This window comes from Podarcis muralis, chromosome 15 (genome assembly GCF_964188315.1).
Source record: "Podarcis muralis chromosome 15, rPodMur119.hap1.1, whole genome shotgun sequence".
Lineage (NCBI taxonomy): Eukaryota > Metazoa > Chordata > Lepidosauria > Squamata > Lacertidae > Podarcis > Podarcis muralis.
In genome coordinates this window covers 18,767,144-18,788,643 of record NC_135669.1, presented here as the reverse complement: position 1 = coordinate 18,788,643, position 21,500 = coordinate 18,767,144, and the positions used below count along the sequence as shown (strand labels likewise).

General features: G+C 46.9%; 1 protein-coding gene across 1 annotated transcript; it reads left to right on the top strand.

Annotated features, from left to right (window-relative positions):
* The first annotated feature begins 1,879 nt into the window (after positions 1-1,879).
* On the top strand, positions 1,880-21,045 carry HTR3A (5-hydroxytryptamine receptor 3A). Its single transcript, XM_028708491.2, has 9 exons — positions 1,880-2,264; positions 10,156-10,322; positions 11,436-11,480; positions 13,062-13,171; positions 14,105-14,274; positions 15,393-15,553; positions 17,193-17,403; positions 18,523-18,756; positions 19,701-21,045. Exons 1-9 carry the CDS (start codon positions 2,180-2,182, stop codon positions 19,988-19,990), a joined length of 1,473 nt encoding a protein of 490 aa, XP_028564324.1. The 5' UTR covers positions 1,880-2,179; the 3' UTR covers positions 19,991-21,045.
* Positions 21,046-21,500: the final 455 nt, after the last annotated feature.

Here is a 21,500-nt window from a genome sequence, read left to right as displayed (position 1 = left end):
CTCCTCCTGCATTTTGCAGATGAAAACACGAATTGGGTGTTCCAAGAACCATCAAGTCCTTTCCTTTCCCAACTCTAGTAAACACAACAGAAGGCACAGAAGCGATCTAAGTATTTTGTTCCTGGGGCAACCACCCCTGGTTTCCCCCAACCCCCCACATGCTATGCCACTGGCCTCCTTATTTGTCATGGTTTTATTGTGGTCTGCCAACAGTTTGCAAATAATATCAATCAGGGTCCAGCCCACTCTTGCTCTCAAAAGGTCTCCCAAGTAATGAGCTTTGAAATCTATATAGAAGCAACAGTGCAAAAGGTAACACACGGCATTTTCCATCTCCCCAGTACCACAGACACAGGTCTGCTGCTACTACTATCACTAATAACAACACAGTATGGGCCAGATACCAAGTTTAAACATGTGGCAGAATGAAGTGGGCGTGAGGTGGCAGAAAGTGCCGCATTCTGGTGGGTGGGCATTCCCATTTTTGGATGATAAAAAGGTAAAGGGACCCCTAACCATTAGGTCCAGTCACGGACGACTCTGAGGTTGCATGTTCATCTCGCTTTACTGGCCGAGGGAGCTGGCGTTTGTCCGCAGACAGCTTCTGGGTCATGTGGCTTTACCTTCCTGCTGGAGCGGTACCTATTTATCTACTTGCACTTGATGTGCTTTCGAACTGCTAGGTTGGCAGGAGCAGGGAGCTCACCCCGTCGCGGGGATTCAAACCGCCGACATTCTGATCAGCAAGTCCTGTGGTTTAGACCACAGCACCACCCACGTCCCACAGCGCCACCCACGACCCACAGAGCCACCAAATACCACACCTGAAAGAGATTGTAGCCCAGCCCTTTCTCACTGTGTTGATCTTCTGCTTGAGAGGCATTTGTTTTTGACATTAGGGAACATTCAAGAATGATGTCTTCCAAACTGCAGTTTGCAGTGCTGCAGTCCACCACCTGAGGACTCCATACCCTCCAACATTTTCTAATGAAAATAGGGACATCCTATTAGTAAAGAAAAAGTGTTTTATATGCATTATAACACTGTGACACCAGATGGCGCTGTGGAGTTCCATCTTTAACCAACGTGATTTCCCATTACTGAATAAAGTTTGCACCTGGGATGGCTTCTGTAAATCCGGGACCGTCCCTGGAAAATAGAGGCACTTGAAGGATCTGGGACTCACTCTACCACATATTTCTGCTCCGGGTAGACATTGCCTTTTACTTCAAGGCCAGGATACGTCAGACTTCAGCTTTAGAGACCCAGCAAGTTTTGACCTTCACAGCGCAAGTCTCCTACCATACCCGATTTCCTCCCTCACGGGTTGGGCCTCAGCCTTGTCCTCCATCACCTTCCCCACACAAAAGGAATAGTGATAAAGCAGAGGAGGAGGGGAATGACACAAGGGCCCCTTAACGTGACCTCTGGCTTCTGTTCACTGACACCAAGCACCTCCCACATATGGATGGGGCTTGCCCAGACGATAGCCAGTAAATTGTACGTGGCAGCCATTCTAGGTCTGTCTTAAGCATCTCACGCACATTGTGAGTTGAATAACTTTTGTTCCACAGAGGGATGCCTTGTGGTTCTGCGGCTTGAATTCCCGCACTGTGTAACTTGAGGTTCGGTGTTTCAGTCCTGTCGGAGATTGTGCTGACGTTATCTGCTCCCGGCCGCACCCTTATCGCAGCACTTGATACATTAATGCAGAAATTATCGTTGAAATGTCCTCATCAATTTGTCAGGAAAGCGCTCAAGTGAGTCTCAGGTTCTGCATGGCCTCTCAGGTTTTACCCTCGCGCAGAAAGCTCAGACAGTGGTACCCTGCCCTCCACGTAACCAAAGGGATGCAGCAGTGATGAGCATCAATCCCTGAGCATCTTTGCATGACATCAGCTTGGGTGGGTGGGTGAATATCTTGGAGTCCTCTCTGCCTGAAACTTGAGGCAGCAGAGGGAGACTGATTGCAACATTAATTATGCATTTTTAAAAAATCCAACAGTTAGGAGGAAACAAGAAAGGAGGGGAATAAAGTACGCTCTGCCTCCTTAATTGCATTTAATTTCTCTGCAGAGGCAAAGACAGAGTGGAAGAAAGGGGTGCGAGAGGGAACCATAAGATTTCCTCTGCTGTGTCAAGGCGATTGGAAGAAGCATTGAGCCATAAAGTGCTCCCCATGCTCCCCAAGGTGCTCATGGCTCCCTCTGCTCTGAGGGTCTCTCTGCTTCTGCTGTTCTTTACTTCTGTGCTGCAATGCAAAGGTAAGGAAACTTGAGCAAAAGTTTGAAAGGCTGCTTGTTTTGTGCCTGTGAGCTGAAGGAGAGACTTTGTAGGGGGGCAGGGGGTGCTCTCCGCATTTGCGAGGTCGATCCGGAGCGGCAGCTGAACGTTTCATATTAAAGACAGCGGTGCAACTTGAATCATCTGAACTCTGGGTCCCGTGTCGCTGTACATTTATGAAAGAACATTGACGGCTAGCCTTTGTTCAGTAATACTGGATTGCTCCAGGGCAATCCTGAGTTTTGAATTGAGGGAAGGGGAGGGGAGGATAAGTTGAAACTAAAGAGAGAGAGAGAGAAAGGAAAGCCTTCTTGTAAAAGATAACTCTGGAATTTGCTGCCACAAGCTGCAAAGGCAGCTCCTCAATTGGATGGCTTTAAAAGGGGACAAGACACATTCGTACAGGAGGATGAGAGGTCTGCTAGTGGCTATGAGACTTGATGGCTAATGAATGGAACCTCCAGATTCAGAGGAAGTCTACCTCCAAATCCCAGGTGTAGTGGGTGGAGGAAGAAGAAGAAGAAGAGAGCAGTTGTTTTCATGCCCTTCACATGAGCTACTCCACTGCTGGAAATAGAATGATCGGCTTAAAGCGTCATCAGTTCAGCAGGGTTCTTTTCTACTTTGTGGTGCATTTATCTCATTTTAGAGCAGCCTCCCTCAGTGGCGTAGCGTGGGGGGTGCAGGGGGGCCGGCCGCACCGGGCGCAACATCTGGGGGGGGGGGGCGCTCGCACTTGCAGCTCTCTGCCCCTACCTGGCTCACTCTCTCTCTCTCACTGCAGTGCTGGCTGTGCGAGTCCGATCCGAGCCGCCGGGTTGCTGCCCACTGTGGAGGGGCGGGGTGCCAGGCTCGAGTGCTAAAATCCACGGGTTAGGGGGCGCAAATTACTTGCCTTGCCCCGGGTGCTGACAACCCACGCTACGCCACTGGCCTCCCTAACCTGTGGCCCTCTAGATATGATTGGACCCAACGCCCTTCATCCCTAACCATTGGCCATACTGTGTGGGGCTGGTAGGAGTTTGGGAGTCCAGCAATATCAGGAGGGCAGTAGGTTGAGAAGGCTGGTGCAGACTCCAGATTTACTGGCCTTATGCCCCCACTGTTTAGATGACAATAATATGCACAACTTCAAAATATTGTAACCCAGCCCTGCTGTATTTGGGGCTCCTCTTGCTCAGTTTTGTTGATAGAGTCCTTGGGCATCTGCCCTAACATTCTGACCTGATGGTACCCCTGGTTGTCTAGTGCCTTTAAGTCCTCCACATTCTTTTAATAGAAGATGCTGGATCTGGATGAAGAGGTTCTTTTCTTCATGGGATATTAAAAGCAATCTTTAACATTTGTGTGGATGAATCACAATACCTTTTGTTTTTGCAAGTAAAGTGCAACTTTTCTTTTCTTTTCTTTAATGATTTAGGCTTGCTACCTTAAAAACACACCCCAAGTTTTGAACAGATAATTTTACCATTTTACTGTGGCTTTTTATTCTAACCTCAAGTTTCTTATCATTTGAACTAACTGGGGGCAGAGGAGACTGGAGAGATGGAAAAGTGCACATTTATTCACAGACCTGCGGAGAACCATAAAGCACTGGGGTGGGGGATGGGGACATGTTGTTTCAGAACCTGTTGCCTGAGCCAAGTTGAACTTGGAAAACCCAGTTCTGTGTATCGCTCATTGCTCAGAATGGCGGGGGTTGAAATCCTTGGACGGCAGCAACGGTGCAGAGAACAGATGATTGTGTTGTTGCTCAGGCTTCCTGTTCCTGATAACACAATGGACTGGGTTAGCTAATGATCATCTGTCAATTAGGGGCTCTTTGGTTTGCTAAGCAGTGGGAGCAGAATGGAGAGGAGCTGGAAAATACTGACAGGTGGACATCTGCTGTTGTTTGGTTGCCATCCCAAGACAGGTTTGAACGTGGCTTTCATTTTGGGACCATCCCTCCTCTTAACTTAAACTAGCACAATGTTAATGTTCTGGAAACGTGACCAAAATGTGGAATGTCAGGAATGTGAGGAAATTGTAGCCCTCCAGATGTTGTTGAACTATATCTCCCATCAGCCACGGCAGTCATCATGTCTACAACCAGGAATGATGGGAGCTGTAGTCCACCCAGCAACATCTGGAGGGCTACAGCTCCCATCATTCCTGGTTGTAGACCTGATGGCTGCCGGGGCTGATGGGAGATTTAGTTCAACAACATCTGGAAGGCCATCGAGAATTGTACATGTGGTTTCATGATTGGTGGCAGAAACTGTCTTGAAGTCCTTGTCTCAAAATCCAGTTGAAAGGAACCTGGACGAGGGATCGCTCAATTGGTAGAGTAAGAGACACTTGATCTCAAGGTTGTGGGTTTGAGCCCCACCTTGGACAAGAAGATTCCTGCATTGCTGGTGGTTGGACTAGATGACCCTTGTTCTCCCTTCCAACTCTTCGATTCTATGATTCTATGGAAAGAAGGTTGGGTGAGCACAACATGTTTGTTCCAATGGGTCTCCAATGGGGCACATTTTGAGGAGGGCTGTGGCCAGAATTATTAGGGATACTGTAAATAATCCATAGGGACGCGGGTGGCACTGTGGGTTAAACCACAGAGCATAGGACTTGCCAATCAGAAGGTCGGCGGTTCGAATCCCCGTGATGGGGTGAGCTCCCGTTGCTCGGTCCCTGCTCCTGCCAACCTAGCAGTTCAAAAGCATGTCAAAGTGCAAGTAGATAAATAGGTACCACTCCAGCGGGAAGGTAAACAGCGTTTCCGTACACTGCTCTGGTTCGCCAGAAGTGGCTTAGTCTTGCTGGCCACATGATCCGGAAGCTGTACGCCGGCTCCCTCGGCCAGTAAAGCGAGATGAGTGCCGCAACCCCAGTCGGTCATGACTGGACCTAATGGTCAGGGGTCCCTTTACCTTTACCTAAATAATCCATAAGAACATAACAGGAGTCCTGCTGAGCCAGACCAAAAGGTCCACCTAGTGCAGCATTCAGTTTCTCAAAATGGCCAATCTTAAGCTCCCAAGATGCCCACAAGTAGGGCAAGAAAACAACAGCCCTCTCTAGTTGTTGTTCCCCAGTAGCTGGCACACAGAAATAGAGTGCCTCTGAACTTGACATTTCCATGCAACCATCAAAAGTGAGTAGCCATTGATAAACTCACCCTCCTGAACCTGCCTAATACCTTACCCTTAAGAAGAATCTCAGTCAGCAGCCGTCTCTCCCCGTCTTGTGGCAGAGAATCCCATACATTAATTGCACATTGAGCAAAGAAGTACTTTCTTATCGGTCCTGAACCTACTGCCAGTGAATTTAATTGGATGACCCCAAGTTCTAGTATTAGGAAAGTGGAAGGAGGGGTGGAAGTAATTCTCTTATCCACTTTTTCAACACCATACATAATTTGATAAACCTCAATCATGTCCCTCACCAAGATACTCCCCGCCCAACTGAAAAGCCCCAAAATGCTTTTGGCTTTTACTTGCAGGGAAGGTGCTTTATCCTTCCAAGACGAACATAGGAAACAGCCTGATGCTGAGTCACACCCCGTGGTCCACCTCAGCATTGTCTACACTGACTAGCAGTGCTTCTCTGGGATTTCATGCAGGGGGTCTCCCCTATTTCTACCTGGAAATGATGGGCTTGAACCTGGGACCTTCTTGGTACAAAGCAGGTGCTCTACCAGCTGAGCTACAGCCCTTCCCATCATTTTGGTGGACCTTTTCCAGCCTTACAATATACTGTTGGAGGTCTCTGAGTACAAGTTGCTGGAAATCACAGAAGAGGTTTCCTGTCGCTTTCATGTCCTCCTTTTGGGCTTCTCATTGGGGCTTCTGGCTGGCCACTGTGAAAGCAAGATGCTGTACTTGAAAGTCCACTTGCCTGATACAGCAGGCTATTCTAGGGGCCGTCTAAATGTTGCTGGATTATAACTCCCATCATCCCTAGTCATTGAACATGCTGCCTAGGGATGATGGGAGTGGTTGTCATTGGCTGTACCAGGCCAATGGACTATCAAGTTGAGCATCTTGTTCTCACAGTGGCCAATGAGATGCTTTCTCTAGGAAGCCCACAAGCTGGACCCAAGCACAAGGCCACTCTCCTCTCCTGTGTTTTCCAGAAACTGATATACAGCCACTGACTATGAAGTCAAAACATTGTGGGGGGCACTAGGTTGGGGAATCGTGCTCTAGCTCAGGATGACTGGTAGCAACTCTCTAGGCTCTCAGATATATAAGGACTTTTCTCAGTCCTTCAACCTGAAACCGTTGCTGGTCAGAGTGTCAGGAATTTTAACCCAGGACATTCTCCTTCAAAGAAGACACAGCCAGTGAGGTAGAAGCTCAGACAAGGTTTGCTGACGGGGTGTCCTCCAGATGTTCTGGACTACAGCTCTCATGAGCCCAAACCAGAACAGGCAATAGTCCATGATGCTGGAAGTTGGACTCCACAACATGTAGGTACTATGTTGGCTACTCCTGAGCCAGAGAGATCAGCCAGAGAGAGAGGAGGAGAGGGAGGGAGGGAGGGAGGGAGGGAGGGAGGGAGGGAGGGAGAGAGAGAGAGAGACTCTAAACTCTGAACTCTAGAAGATTCAAGATTCAATATAGACAAAAGAAAGGACTCCTTCATGCAACACATAGTTAAACTATGGAACTCATTACCAAGGAGGAGGCAGTGATGGCCACCAGCTTAAAGGTAAAGGTAAATGGACCCCTGACCATTAGGTCCAGTCGTGACCGACTCTGGGGTTGCGGCGCTCATCTCACTTTACTGGCCGAGGGAGCCAGCGTTTGTCCGCAGACAGCTTCCGGGTCATGTGGCCAGCATGACTAAGCCGCTTCTGGTGAACCAGAGCAGCACACGGAAACGCCGTTTACCTTCCCGCTGTTTATCTACTTGCACTTTGTGCTTTCAAACTGCTAGGTGGGCAGGAGCTGGGACCGAGCAACGGGAGCTCACCCCATCACAGGGATTTGAACCGCCGACCTTCTGATCGGCAAGTCCTAGGCTCTGTGGTTTAACCCACAGCGCCACCTGCGTCCGGATGCCTTTAAAAGAGGATTGGGAGAAATCCATGGTGGAGAAAGCTGCCAGTTACTCTTAGCCATAATGGCTGTGTTCTAGCTCCACAGCAGTACGCCTGTCTCGGTTGCTGGAAATCAGAACAGAGGAGAGTGTTGTTGGGTTTCTCTTTGGAGCATGTGGTTGGCCAGTGTAAGAACAGATTGCTGGACTAGATGGGCCACTGGCCTGATCCATCAGGTTTCTTCTTACATTCTTAACCACTCAGCTCCCTCAAATGATTGCCACTTTTCTCGAAGATGGATTTGCATGAAATTCTTCCCTTCCATCAGAGGGTGCCCTGCTTGCCTCAGTCTGCATCCCTGCCAGACATCAGTCAGCGCAAGGCTGCTCCAAATTCCACCACCTCTTTGCCCTTTATAGGTGAAAAACAACATTCATTGTGTTCCTGGCATGTGAAAAACTAACAAACCCCAATGTGCTGTTTTTTGTTTTATTTTTTTCTAAAAAAACAGATCCCACTCCCATCTGCCACATGCAGGAAATATGGGGGTGGAAGAGATAGAAAAGCTTGTTTTACTCCTGGGTGCTGGAGTCTTTTTGGAAAGGGCTGAGAAATGTGTGTCAAAGACCTCACTCCTGCTCCTTCCAAAACCACAGGTCCCCAAAGCCATTGGCTTGGAGCAAGCCAAGTCCACTAGCCCTTGGCTCAGCTCATGCACCTCCATGCTCAGTTTGCAGAATCCAGAAGCATCTTGGGACTGAGTTCTTCGGCATGATGTTTTCAAGAGCCCAGTGAATCTATGTGTCCTCCAAGTTTCTTCCCTTCCTCCCTGACAGCTGGACCATGGACAACCCATCAAATCCTCTCTCTGTCATTTTAGCAAGAGTGCATAAACCACCCCCTCCCCCCAAAAAAACCTCAATAGCAGAGGCAAAAGGCCCAAGAGCTAATCCTGTAGCCAACCCTAGCCAGCTGTAGACCTTGCTGCATGCCAGTTGGATCTTTAAGGGTCATTTGGAAGAGACAAAGGCAAAATCTGCCATTGAATTACCCAGCCAGCCTGCTTTCAGCGGACTCCCCTAATTTGTTTTCTTCTCTCTGCCTGGCCCTCCCCATCTTCTCCCTCCAGCTGCCTGAAGCTCGTGCGCCCAGCTAGCTTAGAGGAATTATAGATGGTATGAAAAGGCAGAGGGGTCTGCTTGAAAAGCCTCCTCTAAGGATGCTCTCCCCCAAGCACCTGCAGATCTATTCCAATTAGGGGCTGCTTGCAAAGTGTGAATTGTGCCCCAGTCTTAGGAAGTCATGTTCAGGGAGAGACGTGGCAGGCAGGCAGGCAAGCAGCAGCTCTGCTGTTTTGACCTGGCTTTTTCCCTCCCATTGTGAGCTGCCTTGCAAGATAAGCTTGCATCAAAGGCAAATTTCAGTGCTATTAATGCTGGAACAGCCGTAACTATGAAAGTAGAGGTGGGCGATGCTACTTTTGTTTGTTTGTTTGTTTGTTACATCAATTCATTACAATTCACCGATTTTAACAAGATGGTAGCAAGTCTTTGTCTTCATAAGGTCCACTGTTTCATGACAGAACCTGATCTGGTGGAAAAGATCAAGAAGTTAATGGGAGAGATTCTGCCTCTGCTTTGGATACAGAATCAGCAGAGCCACATGTTACTTATTCTGGCTTATCTATATAGCATCATCAGGTTACATGGCATCTTACTGAGTAGTGCTAGAGAGAAAACAACCAACCAACCCACAGGCCTTTCTGCTGCAAGATGTTTACAGTCTCTCTCTTTTTTATATATATAACTTTTTTTTTTTAACATAATTTTATACATGTTAACTTTAACCCTTTCAAACATTTGAATAAAAGGTTCTATTGAACCTTTGGACCTCCTTCCCTCCCTCCATGGGTTCCATATTCAAGATAACAGTTTCTGCATCTTTTCCCTTTATCCATATGTTAAATATCTATAGTTACCATAATTAATTCCACATTACAAGTGTCAATATATCCCTGCCAATGATTTTAACCGTTTACAGTGGTCTTTTAAATAAATTAAGAATTTACTCCAGTCTTTTAAGAATACATGATCTTCCTGGTTTCTGATGTTCCCCATCAGTTTCACCATCTCTGCGTACTCCATCAGATTTGTCCTACATTCTTCTCTTGGTACTTCTCCTTCCTTCCATCCCTGGGCTAGAAGCATTCTCGCTGCTGTTATTGCATACATAAAAAGTCTTTTATCCTCTTTTGGTATCTCTTCACCTATTATACCTAACGGAAAAGCTTCTGGTTGTTTTTTTTTTAACAAATGTGTTTTTAAACATTTTCTTTAATTCATTATATATCATTTCCCAGAAAGCTTTTACCAGCGTACATGTCCACCACAAAGCTGTTTACAGTCTCAATTAGAGCCGATTGGAGCACCTATCAAGCCTAAATGTAGTACACAGTCTGTTTTCAATGAGGGGATCACATAGGTAAATCTGGGCGGCTGAGGGCAGACTGTGGTTGCTGAAGCAGTGCCCCCTTCACTTAATGGAACCAGACTCCACTGCTGGATTAGAAATTGATTTTTTTTTTCATTTTTATTTTTGCATGCAGAAAGCAGTGGCGGGCTTTGGGCTCTCAAATATCAGCGGCACCCTGTGTGATGCTAAAATTCGGCGCGCTCCCCACCTCTTGCTCTCCATTCAACAGCATTGTTGTAGTGCCCCCTGCAGTCCAGTGCCCAGTGCCACTGCATGGGTCATGCCAGTCTAAAATCACCTCTGCAGAAAATCACCTTCATTGCCAAGAAGATACGGTCAATGATATACATTGTTTTCTTTTCCAACTTCTCCAGCTTATCATAAAACAGCCAGCAAACAAGCAAACTTGACTAAGCCTGCTCTCCGTCTGCTCTCTGACTATTTATTTTCCAACTACAAAAAGGATGTCCGTCCTGTTCGGAACTGGAGGAAGACCACCAATGTAGCTATCGATGTCATGGTCTATGCCATCCTGAGTGTGGTAGGTCTTCTCCTCCTCCTCTCTCTCAAACGGTCCAGGTTTCCTGTTCCCATGGATCACTGGGGGCAAGGGGACAGACATGACCCACCTGAATTTAGGTAGCCCTTGCCATCTCCCAGGGAGTTGCAACATTTTAATTTATTACTATAATTTATTAGATTTCTATACCACCCTTCATCCGAAGATCACAGGAGATTTAAGATATAAAAACACAAAAATGCATAACGTAGCAACAAATGAAAACAATACCCTCCCACTCATGTCCAGGTTTTCTGCTTCGGACATTTAAAGAAGCTGGTCTCCACAATGTTTCCCATCAGTGATGGGGAGCACCTGTGCCCCCCCCCCCCGATGCTGCTGCTGGAGTATAATTCCCATCATCCCTGACCAATGGTTATGCTGGTTGGGGGAGATGGAGAGACTGATGGGAGTTGGATCCCAGCAACATCGGGATGTTTATGTTTGTGTGTGTATGTGTGACAGATGCTTCCCATCCCTGATTCACATGACACAATTGGAATTTATATGTTGATTTTATTGAGTAATGAAAGTGGAGGGGTTCACTTCTAAAGCATCACTTAGGATTCTTTCATACGTTGTCTTTTTCTCTCCAGATGGGGACATCCATGGTGTGTTTCTATGCATGTAAAAAAAAAAAAAGCAAAATGTGGGCAGTACTTATGTGTTCCATCAGCTCAAGGATTTCCACTTGTGCAGCAGAACTCCCCTTCTCCTCTTCCTGTGCATGACCCACAAGCTCCCTCTGTAGGGTTGGGGGAACTTTCAGAACAGATTTAGGAGTGCAAGGGGTGAGGAGAGGACAGAGGGGAAATTTCCTTGCACAAGTGCTATGCTGGATACACCCTGTAAATAAACCAAAAAAGTCTGAAAACATAGGCATGTTAGAGATATAGTGCTGGGACTGGCTGCTTCTTCTTTCTTAGTGTGCCTGCATGCAGTGTGTTGGTTGTTGTCTGATTGCTTATGGGGGCTCCCTGCAAATTCTTTAAGGTGTCACCTTACTTCCCTGCAGCCAGCCATATAGGGAGGTCATAGGGAACTGACCCTTTGGTTTCATTAGCCTGATCTCTGCTTCTCTGTTTTCAACAACAGGATGAGAAAAACCAAGTCCTGACAACGTATATCTGGTACAGACAGGTAAGAAGGCTGTGCCAATGGGAGCAATTTGCTCTCCTCCTTTCCTGCCCAACCCCTTTGACCTAGCAGCTGCTCATCACTGACACCACATAGGTCTCTTGATTCCTAGGATGCAACCTTCCATTCACTGGACTCCATAGTCCCCCTCTGCTGTGCTGGCTTCTGCAGACTGTGGCTGGGATTCTAGGCAGCATCTGCCATGAGCACTAAGCATTTGACAGCATAGAGAGGCAATTAAGCCCCATTTCTCCAATACAAGTTGCTCCTGGTGTTCAGACTTTGTTTTTGGCATCATACTGTCTCTAGAGACAATGGTGTGAACCTCTGGGGAAGAAGTCACACCACTGCATTAGTAGCACCAATGTGACCCTGGGGCACAAGCCTGGGCTAGGCTAGCACACTGATGGTTTGTACAGCAATTTAGAATGTCACTATTCTGGGTACCAAAGGAAGAAGGAAGTTTGCCCCACAGCCTGTTTGAGGGATGAAGTAGCAGAGGAGGGAAGATGAGAGTGCATGACGTGAGCAGCTTATAAATAAAACAGGCCTCACCCTCAGAGATGCAGGTGGGTCGGAAGGCTGCATCTTACAATTGAAAAAAAGAAAAGAGAAGCATGATAAAGGAGAAAAAAATGAATGACAGAGAGCATCTTGGCTCCCACCCAACACAGACAGAGGCTATTACTTGGAAGTAAGGAAGGTATATTTATGCAGACAAGTAACGGTACAGGCTCAGCAGCAGATATGCTGCTTGAGAGTCACAATTCAGGAGCTAAAAAGCAGGGCCAGAAGTTCAGAACTGGACAGAAGTGATGGAGATGTCCCAACAAGATCCCCCACCTCTCCTGCTTTTAAAGATGAGGTGAGGCAAGGCAAGGCATGTTCACTCACAAGACTCGCTTGCCTTGTGGTGATGTTGAGCTTGCCGGCAAACACTCTGTTGGGGCAGGTGGGGCTGCTCCCATCTAAGAAGGTGGTGCTTAGTTCTAGGTGACAAGACGGGACCCTCTTGTGTAAGCTTTTGTTCAGCTCCCCCCTTTTGGCTGATCAAAGCCCCCCCCCCAGCCTCCACTGAGGGTCTCTGCTCCACAGGAATCTCAGTACCCCTGCTCCCCCTTTCAAAGTGACAGAAATGGGGTGGAAAGTGAAGAATTCCTCTCCTCTAACCCAGGTTCACACAGGGAGGAGGGGAAAAGAAAACTCAACCACAAGTTTCTTAAACAAAATAAAAATATTCCTTCCAGTAGCACCTTAGAGACCAACTAAGCTCATACCAATAACAAACTTAGTTGGTCTCTAAGGTGCTCCTGGAAGGAATATTTTTATTTTGTTTCAACTACGGCTGACCAACACGGCTACCTACCTGTAACAAGTTTCTTAAAGTTACAGTTAAACAGTTATATAGCTCTGTCTGTGCAAGTCCTGGCTATCTAAGAAATTGGCAACTCTCCAGAGCCATTCTTTCCTCAAATCAGATCCCAGAATAGAATAGTTGACACCTACCCACAAGTGGTTCAGCACAGCACCCCACCTACTTATTTCCATCTACCACTGTGTCAGATCCTCCCTTCTGTTTTGCAGCACTGGATCGATGAGTTTTTGCAGTGGAATCCAAGGGACTTTGACAACATCACCCAGATGTCTGTCCCTACTGAAGCCATCTGGGTCCCAGACATTCTTATCAATGAATTGTAAGTGCACCATCCTTCTTGGGTCCTCCCCCCCATCCTCTTTCCACATTGTGGAAGCTGAAAATATGGGATGGAAGAGAATGTGAGGATTTATTTCTGTTCCCTCACCGTTCCTCCCTTCCCATGCCACCCTCTCTTTCCACTTTGTATTCTTGACAATGCTTTTCCACTGGCTTGCCCCTCTGTGTACTGTATATTGCAGATGGGGAGAAGGCTGAGAAATTGGGACGGTTCCAGTAGTGGAAAACTATAAACACTCATAATTACCCTTGCTGTGTTGGGCGTGGGATTCAAATTTTCTGAGGAGAGAGAGGGAGAGACAATGGAGGGGCAGCTGTGGAGCCGTCAACGCATACTTGGGAGAGAGGGAAAGAAGGAAGGAAAGGCGGGAGGATGGAGTTATTGTTCTAAACCACCCTCCTTCTATTGTGACCACTGGAAGACCTAAGCAAGGGTCAGAAAGCCCCTTTGGGGAGGAGAGGAAAATTCCCTTTCCGTATTCATGTTTGTAAGGTAAACAGCTTCATTGGACAATGGGTGCATTATTTTAATGGGTCATCACAAGAGAGAACCCACTTGAGACCTGGGGGGGGGGGAGAGGAGAATTACAGGGTTCATAGGAAACTGTTCATTACTGAGACAGACCTATGGTCCATCTGTGCCTAGTGTGGTATAGCGGTCAGAGTGTTGGACTAGGATCTAGGAGACCAGAGGACAAATGAGAATCTAGTGTAGGAGAGGAGGAATGTGGTGGAGCGGCTAGAATCCTGAACAGGGAGCATGCTGCAATGTTTTGTTATCTGTAACTACTTGTAGCTCAGCATCTGGAATCTGGGAGGGAGGAGTTCTATTGCTTGGTGGGTTTTGACTGCAGCCCAAATGGTTCATGTTCTCTCCCCTCACTTTGGCTCCCCCACCCTCTGTTTCCTGCAGTGTGGATGTGGGGAAATCCCCCGATATTCCCTATGTTTACATCCTCCATCATGGGGAAGTGCGGAACCTCAAGCCTGTCCAGGTGGTCACTGCCTGCAGCCTGGACATCTATAACTTCCCCTTTGATGTGCAGAACTGCTCTCTGACCTTCACCAGCTGGCTGCATAACAGTACGTGAGCAGTTGTGTTGATTTTGCCCTGTGGCTTGTTGCATGCTGGGAGAAGAGGCCATCTCCCCTCAACCTCCTCCCTGCAGAATAGGCTTGTCAATAGCTGCTTATTGTGATGGCTAAATGCAAGCATCATATGCATATGCTTTCTACCTCCAAGTAGCAGATACAGGAGCAAACTGTTAGAGGTGTGAATCTCCCAGGAATAGAGCACTGAATGTAACCCACATCCACACCACATGTTTCAAGCACTATGAGACCATTTTAAAGAATTCTGGGAGCTGTAGTTTGCTGAAGATGCTGAGAGCTATTAGGGGATCCCTATTCCCCTCCCAGAACCACAGTTCCTAGAGTGGTTTAACAAGCAATCCCTCTTCACAGGGAACTCTGGGAAGTGTGGCTGTGGGAGGGGAATAAGGAGTCTCCTAACAACTCTCAGGACCCTTTACAAACTACAGCTCCCATAATTCTTTGGTAGAAACCATGACTGCTTAAAATGGTATAGTGTTTTAAACGTATGGTGTATTTGTGGCTTAAGACAGACCTTTTATGTGATCCAACCTGGCAGATTCTATGGCCACCAATACCTTTTAATTGAACCTGATTCTCACATGGTCCCATTCCTTCAAGTGCTAAGCATGCATGTGGCCCATTAATCTGGCATTTCAATGACTAATAATAATAATAATAGTAACGACATATCTTTGCATCTATAAGACGCCCCCATGTATAAGACACCCCCTATTTTGGGGGACTCAGATTTAAGAAAATGGGGGGAGATGGCCCAGAGTATGATGCCCCCTAATTTTTGACATTATTTTAAAGGGGAAAAACCCTATTCTTATACACAGAAAAATACGGTATTTATATGCCGCCCATCTGACTGGGTTGCCCCAGCCACTCTGGGTGGCTAATATCATGGGCTCTCATTTTGGAACCCGCATCGTGGGGTTTTCGTGTGTGGCCATCAGTCCAAAGTTATGTCTTTGATGGGACACAGAGAAAGGTCATCAAATCACTTGGGGATGGGTATAGCATGGAAAAGGGAGGGGATTCCTGCAGGGGATGATATTTTTGGCACCCTCATCCTACTTTTCTTCCTGTCTTCTGTTCCTCAGTCCGGGACATTAACATCTCCCTGTGGCGGACCCCAGAGGAAGTGAAACATGACAAGAGTGTCTTCATGAACCAGGGGGAATGGGAGCTTCTGCACGTTCTCAGCCAGTTCCGAGAGTTCAGTGTTGGTGACAGCGACTTCTATGCTGAGATGAAGTTCTTCGTAAGAAGTTTTGGCAGGCTTGGGCAGGGGTGGTGTGTGGGAGCCAGAAACACAATCTTCAGTGCATATTATTTGTTAAAGAAGGCTGGAGGTGGAAGAGTGGTGCAAAGCTCTGGCGATGAGAAGCTACTGCTGCAGGTTTCTTGCTAGTTTTCAAAAGGGGGAGGGAGGAGAAATGGGTTTTCTCTAAACTGGAGCTACCTGAATCCAGAAGGGGGGAAAAGATGCTTCAGTATCAGAATGAAGAGAGTCAATCTGCTGCAGGTTGTGACTTATACCTTACAGAAGCACAGGGTTGTAGCCAGCTAACTTCTTCTCAGCACAGACCTACTGAAATTCATGAGCCTAAGTTGTCCATGCCTCTTAATTTCAGTGGTCTACTCTGAGTGTGGCGTGTCATTGGAGGCAAGTCACAGGAACTACAGCTCAGCTGAAACAATTCATTCAGAAAGACCAAAAGGCACCCCCCCCCCAATTTTTGTGTGATTTTTGGCACTGCTTGCCAAACATCATTCATCAACTTTGCCCTTACTCACCCTCACCCTCATTTCCCCTCTTTTGTCCTTGGTCACTACATCATGTAGCAGCATTCAATTGCTTTGTGGCATTGTGCTCCAGGACTGCAGAACATCATGTTCAATGACTTCTTAGAAGGCTGAATTTCTAAGCTATCATTAATTTCTCTTCCTGGTTTTTTCCTGAGCATTCCTTTTCTTAAAATGCACGTTCAGAGAAAATGGGGCCTCTTCCTGCAATATATCTCATAACATATATATATTTTAAAATCATATTTTTTAAAGTGCTTTTTTTAAAAGGGAAAATGATGCTGGTACTCAACATGAAGTTGTTACAGCAAGTGCCACACTTAACTTTTTAAAAAAATCTTTATTGGAAATTCAAAAAGTACATAATTATGTGTGCACTAAACATGGTGAGACTTAAATAAAAGAGAGAAAGAGAAACAGAACCTGTGTAGAAGGGAAAATAAAGGGGGGAGGGGAGAAAAACACACCCAAAGCTGTATATTTTACAAGGTTGTTATTGTACTTCATGAGATTTTAACCTACTACAGTATTTGTAAGAATGGATTACATTCCAATTTTTTGGCGAGGGAAGGTGCCGGTACTGTGTGCCCTTGAGTACCCGCAGGGAAAAAAGCACTGACCTCACCAGATTCCCCACTTTGAAATATTATACTCAGCTTGGAGAGGTCTTGCAAACCTAGTGTGACTTTTCCTGAATTCCCTGTGTCTTGACTTTGGTGCTTTTCTAATATTATGAAGGAGTACATTTTGGGACCATATGTTGTGAAAACATGGGCTGTGGAATCAGCCAGCCCCGGTCCAGGGAAGGAAGGGTTAACCTTGCCTGACAGGCAGTTTTGCAGCAAGCAAAGGGCATAAATATTTCAGCAGCGGGAGGAAAGACTGGGCAGTGATGCACATCCCAAAGGACTCCTTGATGCCCCCCTGCCAGCTTAGCCAGACGCCTGGTGCCAATGGAGCCCTTGGCTTGTGCCACTTTGCAGCAGCTTAGGAAGCATTAAATGGGACGGTGAATTTGAGGGAGAGCCAGCCACCCATTAGAGCATGTCTCAGCTAGACCCAAGGCCCACGCCTGACTCCTTGTGCCTCGGCAGGTGGTCATCCGAAGACGCCCCCTCTTTTACGCCGTCAGCCTACTGCTCCCCAGCATCTTTCTGATGGTCATGGACATTGTGGGCTTCTACCTGCCCCCCGACAGTGGAGAGAGGGTCTCCTTCAAGATCACCCTGCTCTTGGGCTACTCTGTTTTCCTGATCATTGTCTCTGATACACTGCCAGCCACGGCTATTGGGACCCCACTGATAGGTAATAATAATAATTTTATTATTTATACCCTGCCCATCTGGCTTGGTTTCCCCAGCCACCCTGGGCGGCTTACAACATATCTAAGAACATATCAAGCGTTAAAAAACCTCCCAATACAGGGCTGCCTTCAGATGTCTTCGAAAAAGTTGTGTAGTTCTTTATCTCCTTCACATCTGAAGGGAGGGCATTCCACAGGGAGGGCGCTGCTACCAAGAAGGCCCTCTACCTGGTTCCCTGTAGCTTTGCTTCTCAAATGAGGGAACCAGCAGAAGACCCTTGGAGGAGGACCTCAGTGTCTGGGCTGAGCGATGGGGGTGGAGATGCTCCTTTAGGTATACTGGGCTGAGTAAGATCACAGCAGCCCCATTGACAAAAGCATGAATGGGATGACTTGTGCAGCATGGCTGGTGGTGCCTTGTGTTCAGTCAGTTGCAAGATAAAGCAAGAAATGGTTCAGATGTGCTCATGACATTGGCCATATTATGATTAATTTTTTTTATTAGTTGCTTTCCATGCCCAAAATGTCTTAGTTCCAGAAAAACCCCAAAAGCAGAGGCTGAAAATGCTTAAATGCATCAGGAAATACAACAGCCTGGGTGTGCTCCATGGGGATTATTGGCAAGTTTGCTAGGTATGCCTTCCTGTTTTTGAGGGTTTTTTGCAAGCGGTCCTGGGATGTGGGTCATGGCCAATGAACTGCACAGCTTGGGCTACCTACAGCATCATCTGAACGTTATTCCATGTGTGAGAAGGTGTGGTTGAGGTGCAGATCTCGGCCTAAGAAGAAAGGGAGAAAGAATCTAGGCTAAGAAATGTTAAAGGAGTTTTCACTGAGGGAGGATCAACAGCCCCACACAGGGTTTTTGAAGAGCCCCAAAGGCTGAGCGGTAGCGGGAGATGAGGGGGTGTGGGAAATGGAGGGCTTGTTTCTGCTGCTAGAAGCTTTATCTCATAGAATCTTTGAATGGGAAGGGACCCTGAGGATCATGCAGGAATATGCAGCTATCCCTTACAGGGATCAGACCTGCAACCTTGGTGTTATCAGCACCACTCTCTAACCAACTGAGTTACTTAGCTCAGAAATGGACTTGGCTGAAGGTCATGGCTTTCCTCCAACAGGGGTCTATTTTGTGGTGTGCATGGCGTTGCTGGTCATTAGCTTGACCGAGACCATCCTCATAGTGCGACTCGTGCATAAGCAAGATCTACAGCCTCATGTACCTGACTGGGTGAAGCGCTGGGTGCTGGAACGGGCCACCATCCTGCTCTGCATCCGAGACAGGAACACGTTCTGTCCGGTCCACACTCAGAGCTCTGACATCTCTGGGAACATGGAAAACAATGACAGTACAGGTAAGAGCAAGATCAAAGTCCCAAATGGGAATGCAAGCATGTGAACACTCTGTTCAGACGGATGCCCATGTCGAATGGTACATTATTGGGGATAGAAATGTTAACTGAGTGAAAGCTGATGAAGCACAGAGAGTGAGAGGGAAAATAGCTGCTAATATTTTACTGGGCAAACTGAACAAAAACAGGACATAATATGAGGAGAAATGAACAGAGAGGTTTGATCTTATTTATAGGCCTTGTGGACAGCAGGGGTAGACATGCAACCAAACATACAGGGGAAAATTTCCTCAGAACTACATAGCCAGGTGGCACTGTGGGTTAAACCACAGAGCCTAGGACTTGCCAATCAGAAGGTCAGCAGTTTGAATCCCTGTGACAGAGTGAGCTCCCATTGCTCGGTCCCAGCTCCTGCCAACCTAGCAGTTCAAAAGCATGTCAAAGTGCAAGTAGATAAATAGGTATCGCTCTGGTGGGAAGGTAAACGGCATTTCTGTGCGCTGCTCTGGTTCGCCAGAAGCAGCTTAGTCATGCTGGCCACATGACCCGGAAGCTGTATGCCGGCTCCCTTGGCCAATAAAGCGAGATAAGCGAAGCGCCACAACCCCAGAGTCGGCCATGACTGGACCTAATGGTCAGGGGTCCTTTTACCTTACATAGCCAATCAGAACCTTAGCAAGGATCATGCCAACCTGGCTGGTTGCTAGACAACACCTCCTCCACCGCCACCTATCTTGATTGGCTGTCTGTCAGCTGCGGCCACCCTTAGGTTCCTAACCGAATGATCCTTGCTGTCATGTTAAGTTATTGAAATGATTGCAATGAGCGAAGTGGGGAGCTGTTGTGAACTGACCCATGGCTCTGGCACTTAGGCTAGGACACAGCTCCCCAGTGTGTCCCTCATATTTGTTTCAGCTTTACTGACCATTTCCTTTACCTCTCTCCAGCCAAACTGAACCACTACAGCTGTGAAAGCACACGTGACTTCGAAGGAGGAGCAAGTGGTACTATGACCCAGCCACAAGGGGAGAGCTCACTGGTGGTTGAAAGTATCCTGCAAGAGATTGCAGCCATTCGCCAGTTTCTGGAGAAGCGGGATGAATTCCGTGACATTGCCCGTGAATGGCTGCAGGTGGGCTACGTCCTGGATGTTCTTCTTTTCCGGGCATACCTAGTAGCTGTGCTGGCCTATAGCATCACATTGGGCACTCTGTGGTCCATCTGGCAATACGCCTGAGACACACACCATACAGATGGGTTTGTCAAGCAGTTATGCTTGATGAGTCTTTTTGAGGTCTTTGGACTCATTGATATGTAGAACTTAGACCCAGGCTCTGAGGTACTGCTCATGGACATGCATCTTAAGATTGGTGGCTTCAAGTGTCTCATAAGACTAGTCAATGTGTATCTATATTGTTATCAAGGTGCAATACTTGCCTAAGTGGCTTGTGACCTGCCATCCCCAATTGTCTTACCTGCAAAAAAGGGCAGAAGCACATGCAATTGCTCCTAAGCGATGTTTGTACACATCCTAAAAATAAATAAATACCTTATGATGCATGCCAGTTAAAAACAAATTCTGATTCTGGCTCCAAACTGGATCCCAGAAGGGGAACGGAAGATGAGTTGCATGGAACTGATTATTTTTTTTTTTTACCCTACCCTAAATCCAGTCTTCCTGCTTTCCACCCCAATTCTACATTTTCATTGCCAACGCTCCATTGTAGAGCACATTTCCCACCTCCATCTCAGCGCAAAGGAGCTTCATCCTGGTGGCCAAGCCATTTTGTTTTAACTAGACCTGTCATCCCGAGAATATGCCAAATATGGATAGAAATCTTGCAGTGGAGCTTGACTTTGCTTAATTTCTTCAGCAGAGGTTTAATCTCAAGATACTATACAAAGAAAGTTTCACTGTGGAGAACCAAAACCAGGGTCACATCTAGTCATTTGCTACAATCCTTTCCTCCCTGCTGCATCTGTTTACTGGGTTTGAGGCCAGTTGTTGCTGAAGACTATGTTCTACCAGCACTTTCTCTCCCTCACATGTACCCTCACCCTGATGCCATTTCTTATTGGGGACTAGATTTTTCAGACGTCTTGAAATGTCTCAGACGTTTGCTGCCAAGGGTGCATGATGCTCCGACTGTTCACCCATTTTGTAAATAACGTTCCTCCCCACCTGTACAGTAACTAGCTGCTTGCATTAACCTTTTCACCTGAGCCATCTGTAAAGCAGGCAGCTTCTTTTCTCGTGGTTCATCCATTTGTTGTGCAATAAACTGGGTGTTTCTTAAATTAAATGGAATGTGCCAGAGTTACTCATTACAGCCAGAAAGGAGGTGGGGGCTATGGGCAAGGAATGAAAGGGCATGGAAGACCCCTCGGTTAAGTATCAGGAGAAGGTAAGACTGGTTCTTCTTCTTTTTTAATCAACATTGATTCAGCATTGATTCACTCATTGAAAACACTCATCCCAGGCTTGGGGGAAATGCAAATACATTCCCGGATGTGATAGAGCACTAGAAGGTATAGAGAAGATAAGACGGCAGTTTCCACTTGGTCAGTTTCTGTTGGTGCTGGAATGTGTAAATCCTAATCTAGAGGTCCATAGCTGTCCTCAAGTCTCAATGAAATTAGCAGAACTTGTTAGTCACATCCAGTTTAAATCCCATTGATTTCATTGGAACTTAAGTCAACTATTTTCTATCAGTTGTGTTCAGTAACTCAAGGATACATCTTCTATC

Excerpts from the sequence above, each read along its gene's own strand:
- HTR3A (XM_028708491.2), top strand. The coding sequence starts at position 2,180 with ATGCTCCCCAAGGTGCTCATGGCTCCCTCTGCTCTGAGGGTCTCTCTG. Across the intron at positions 11,481-13,061 it reads CGTATATCTGGTACAGACAG|CACTGGATCGATGAGTTTTT; the intron begins GTAAGAAGGCTG and ends TCTGTTTTGCAG. Across the intron at positions 14,275-15,392 it reads CACCAGCTGGCTGCATAACA|TCCGGGACATTAACATCTCC; the intron begins GTACGTGAGCAG and ends TCTGTTCCTCAG.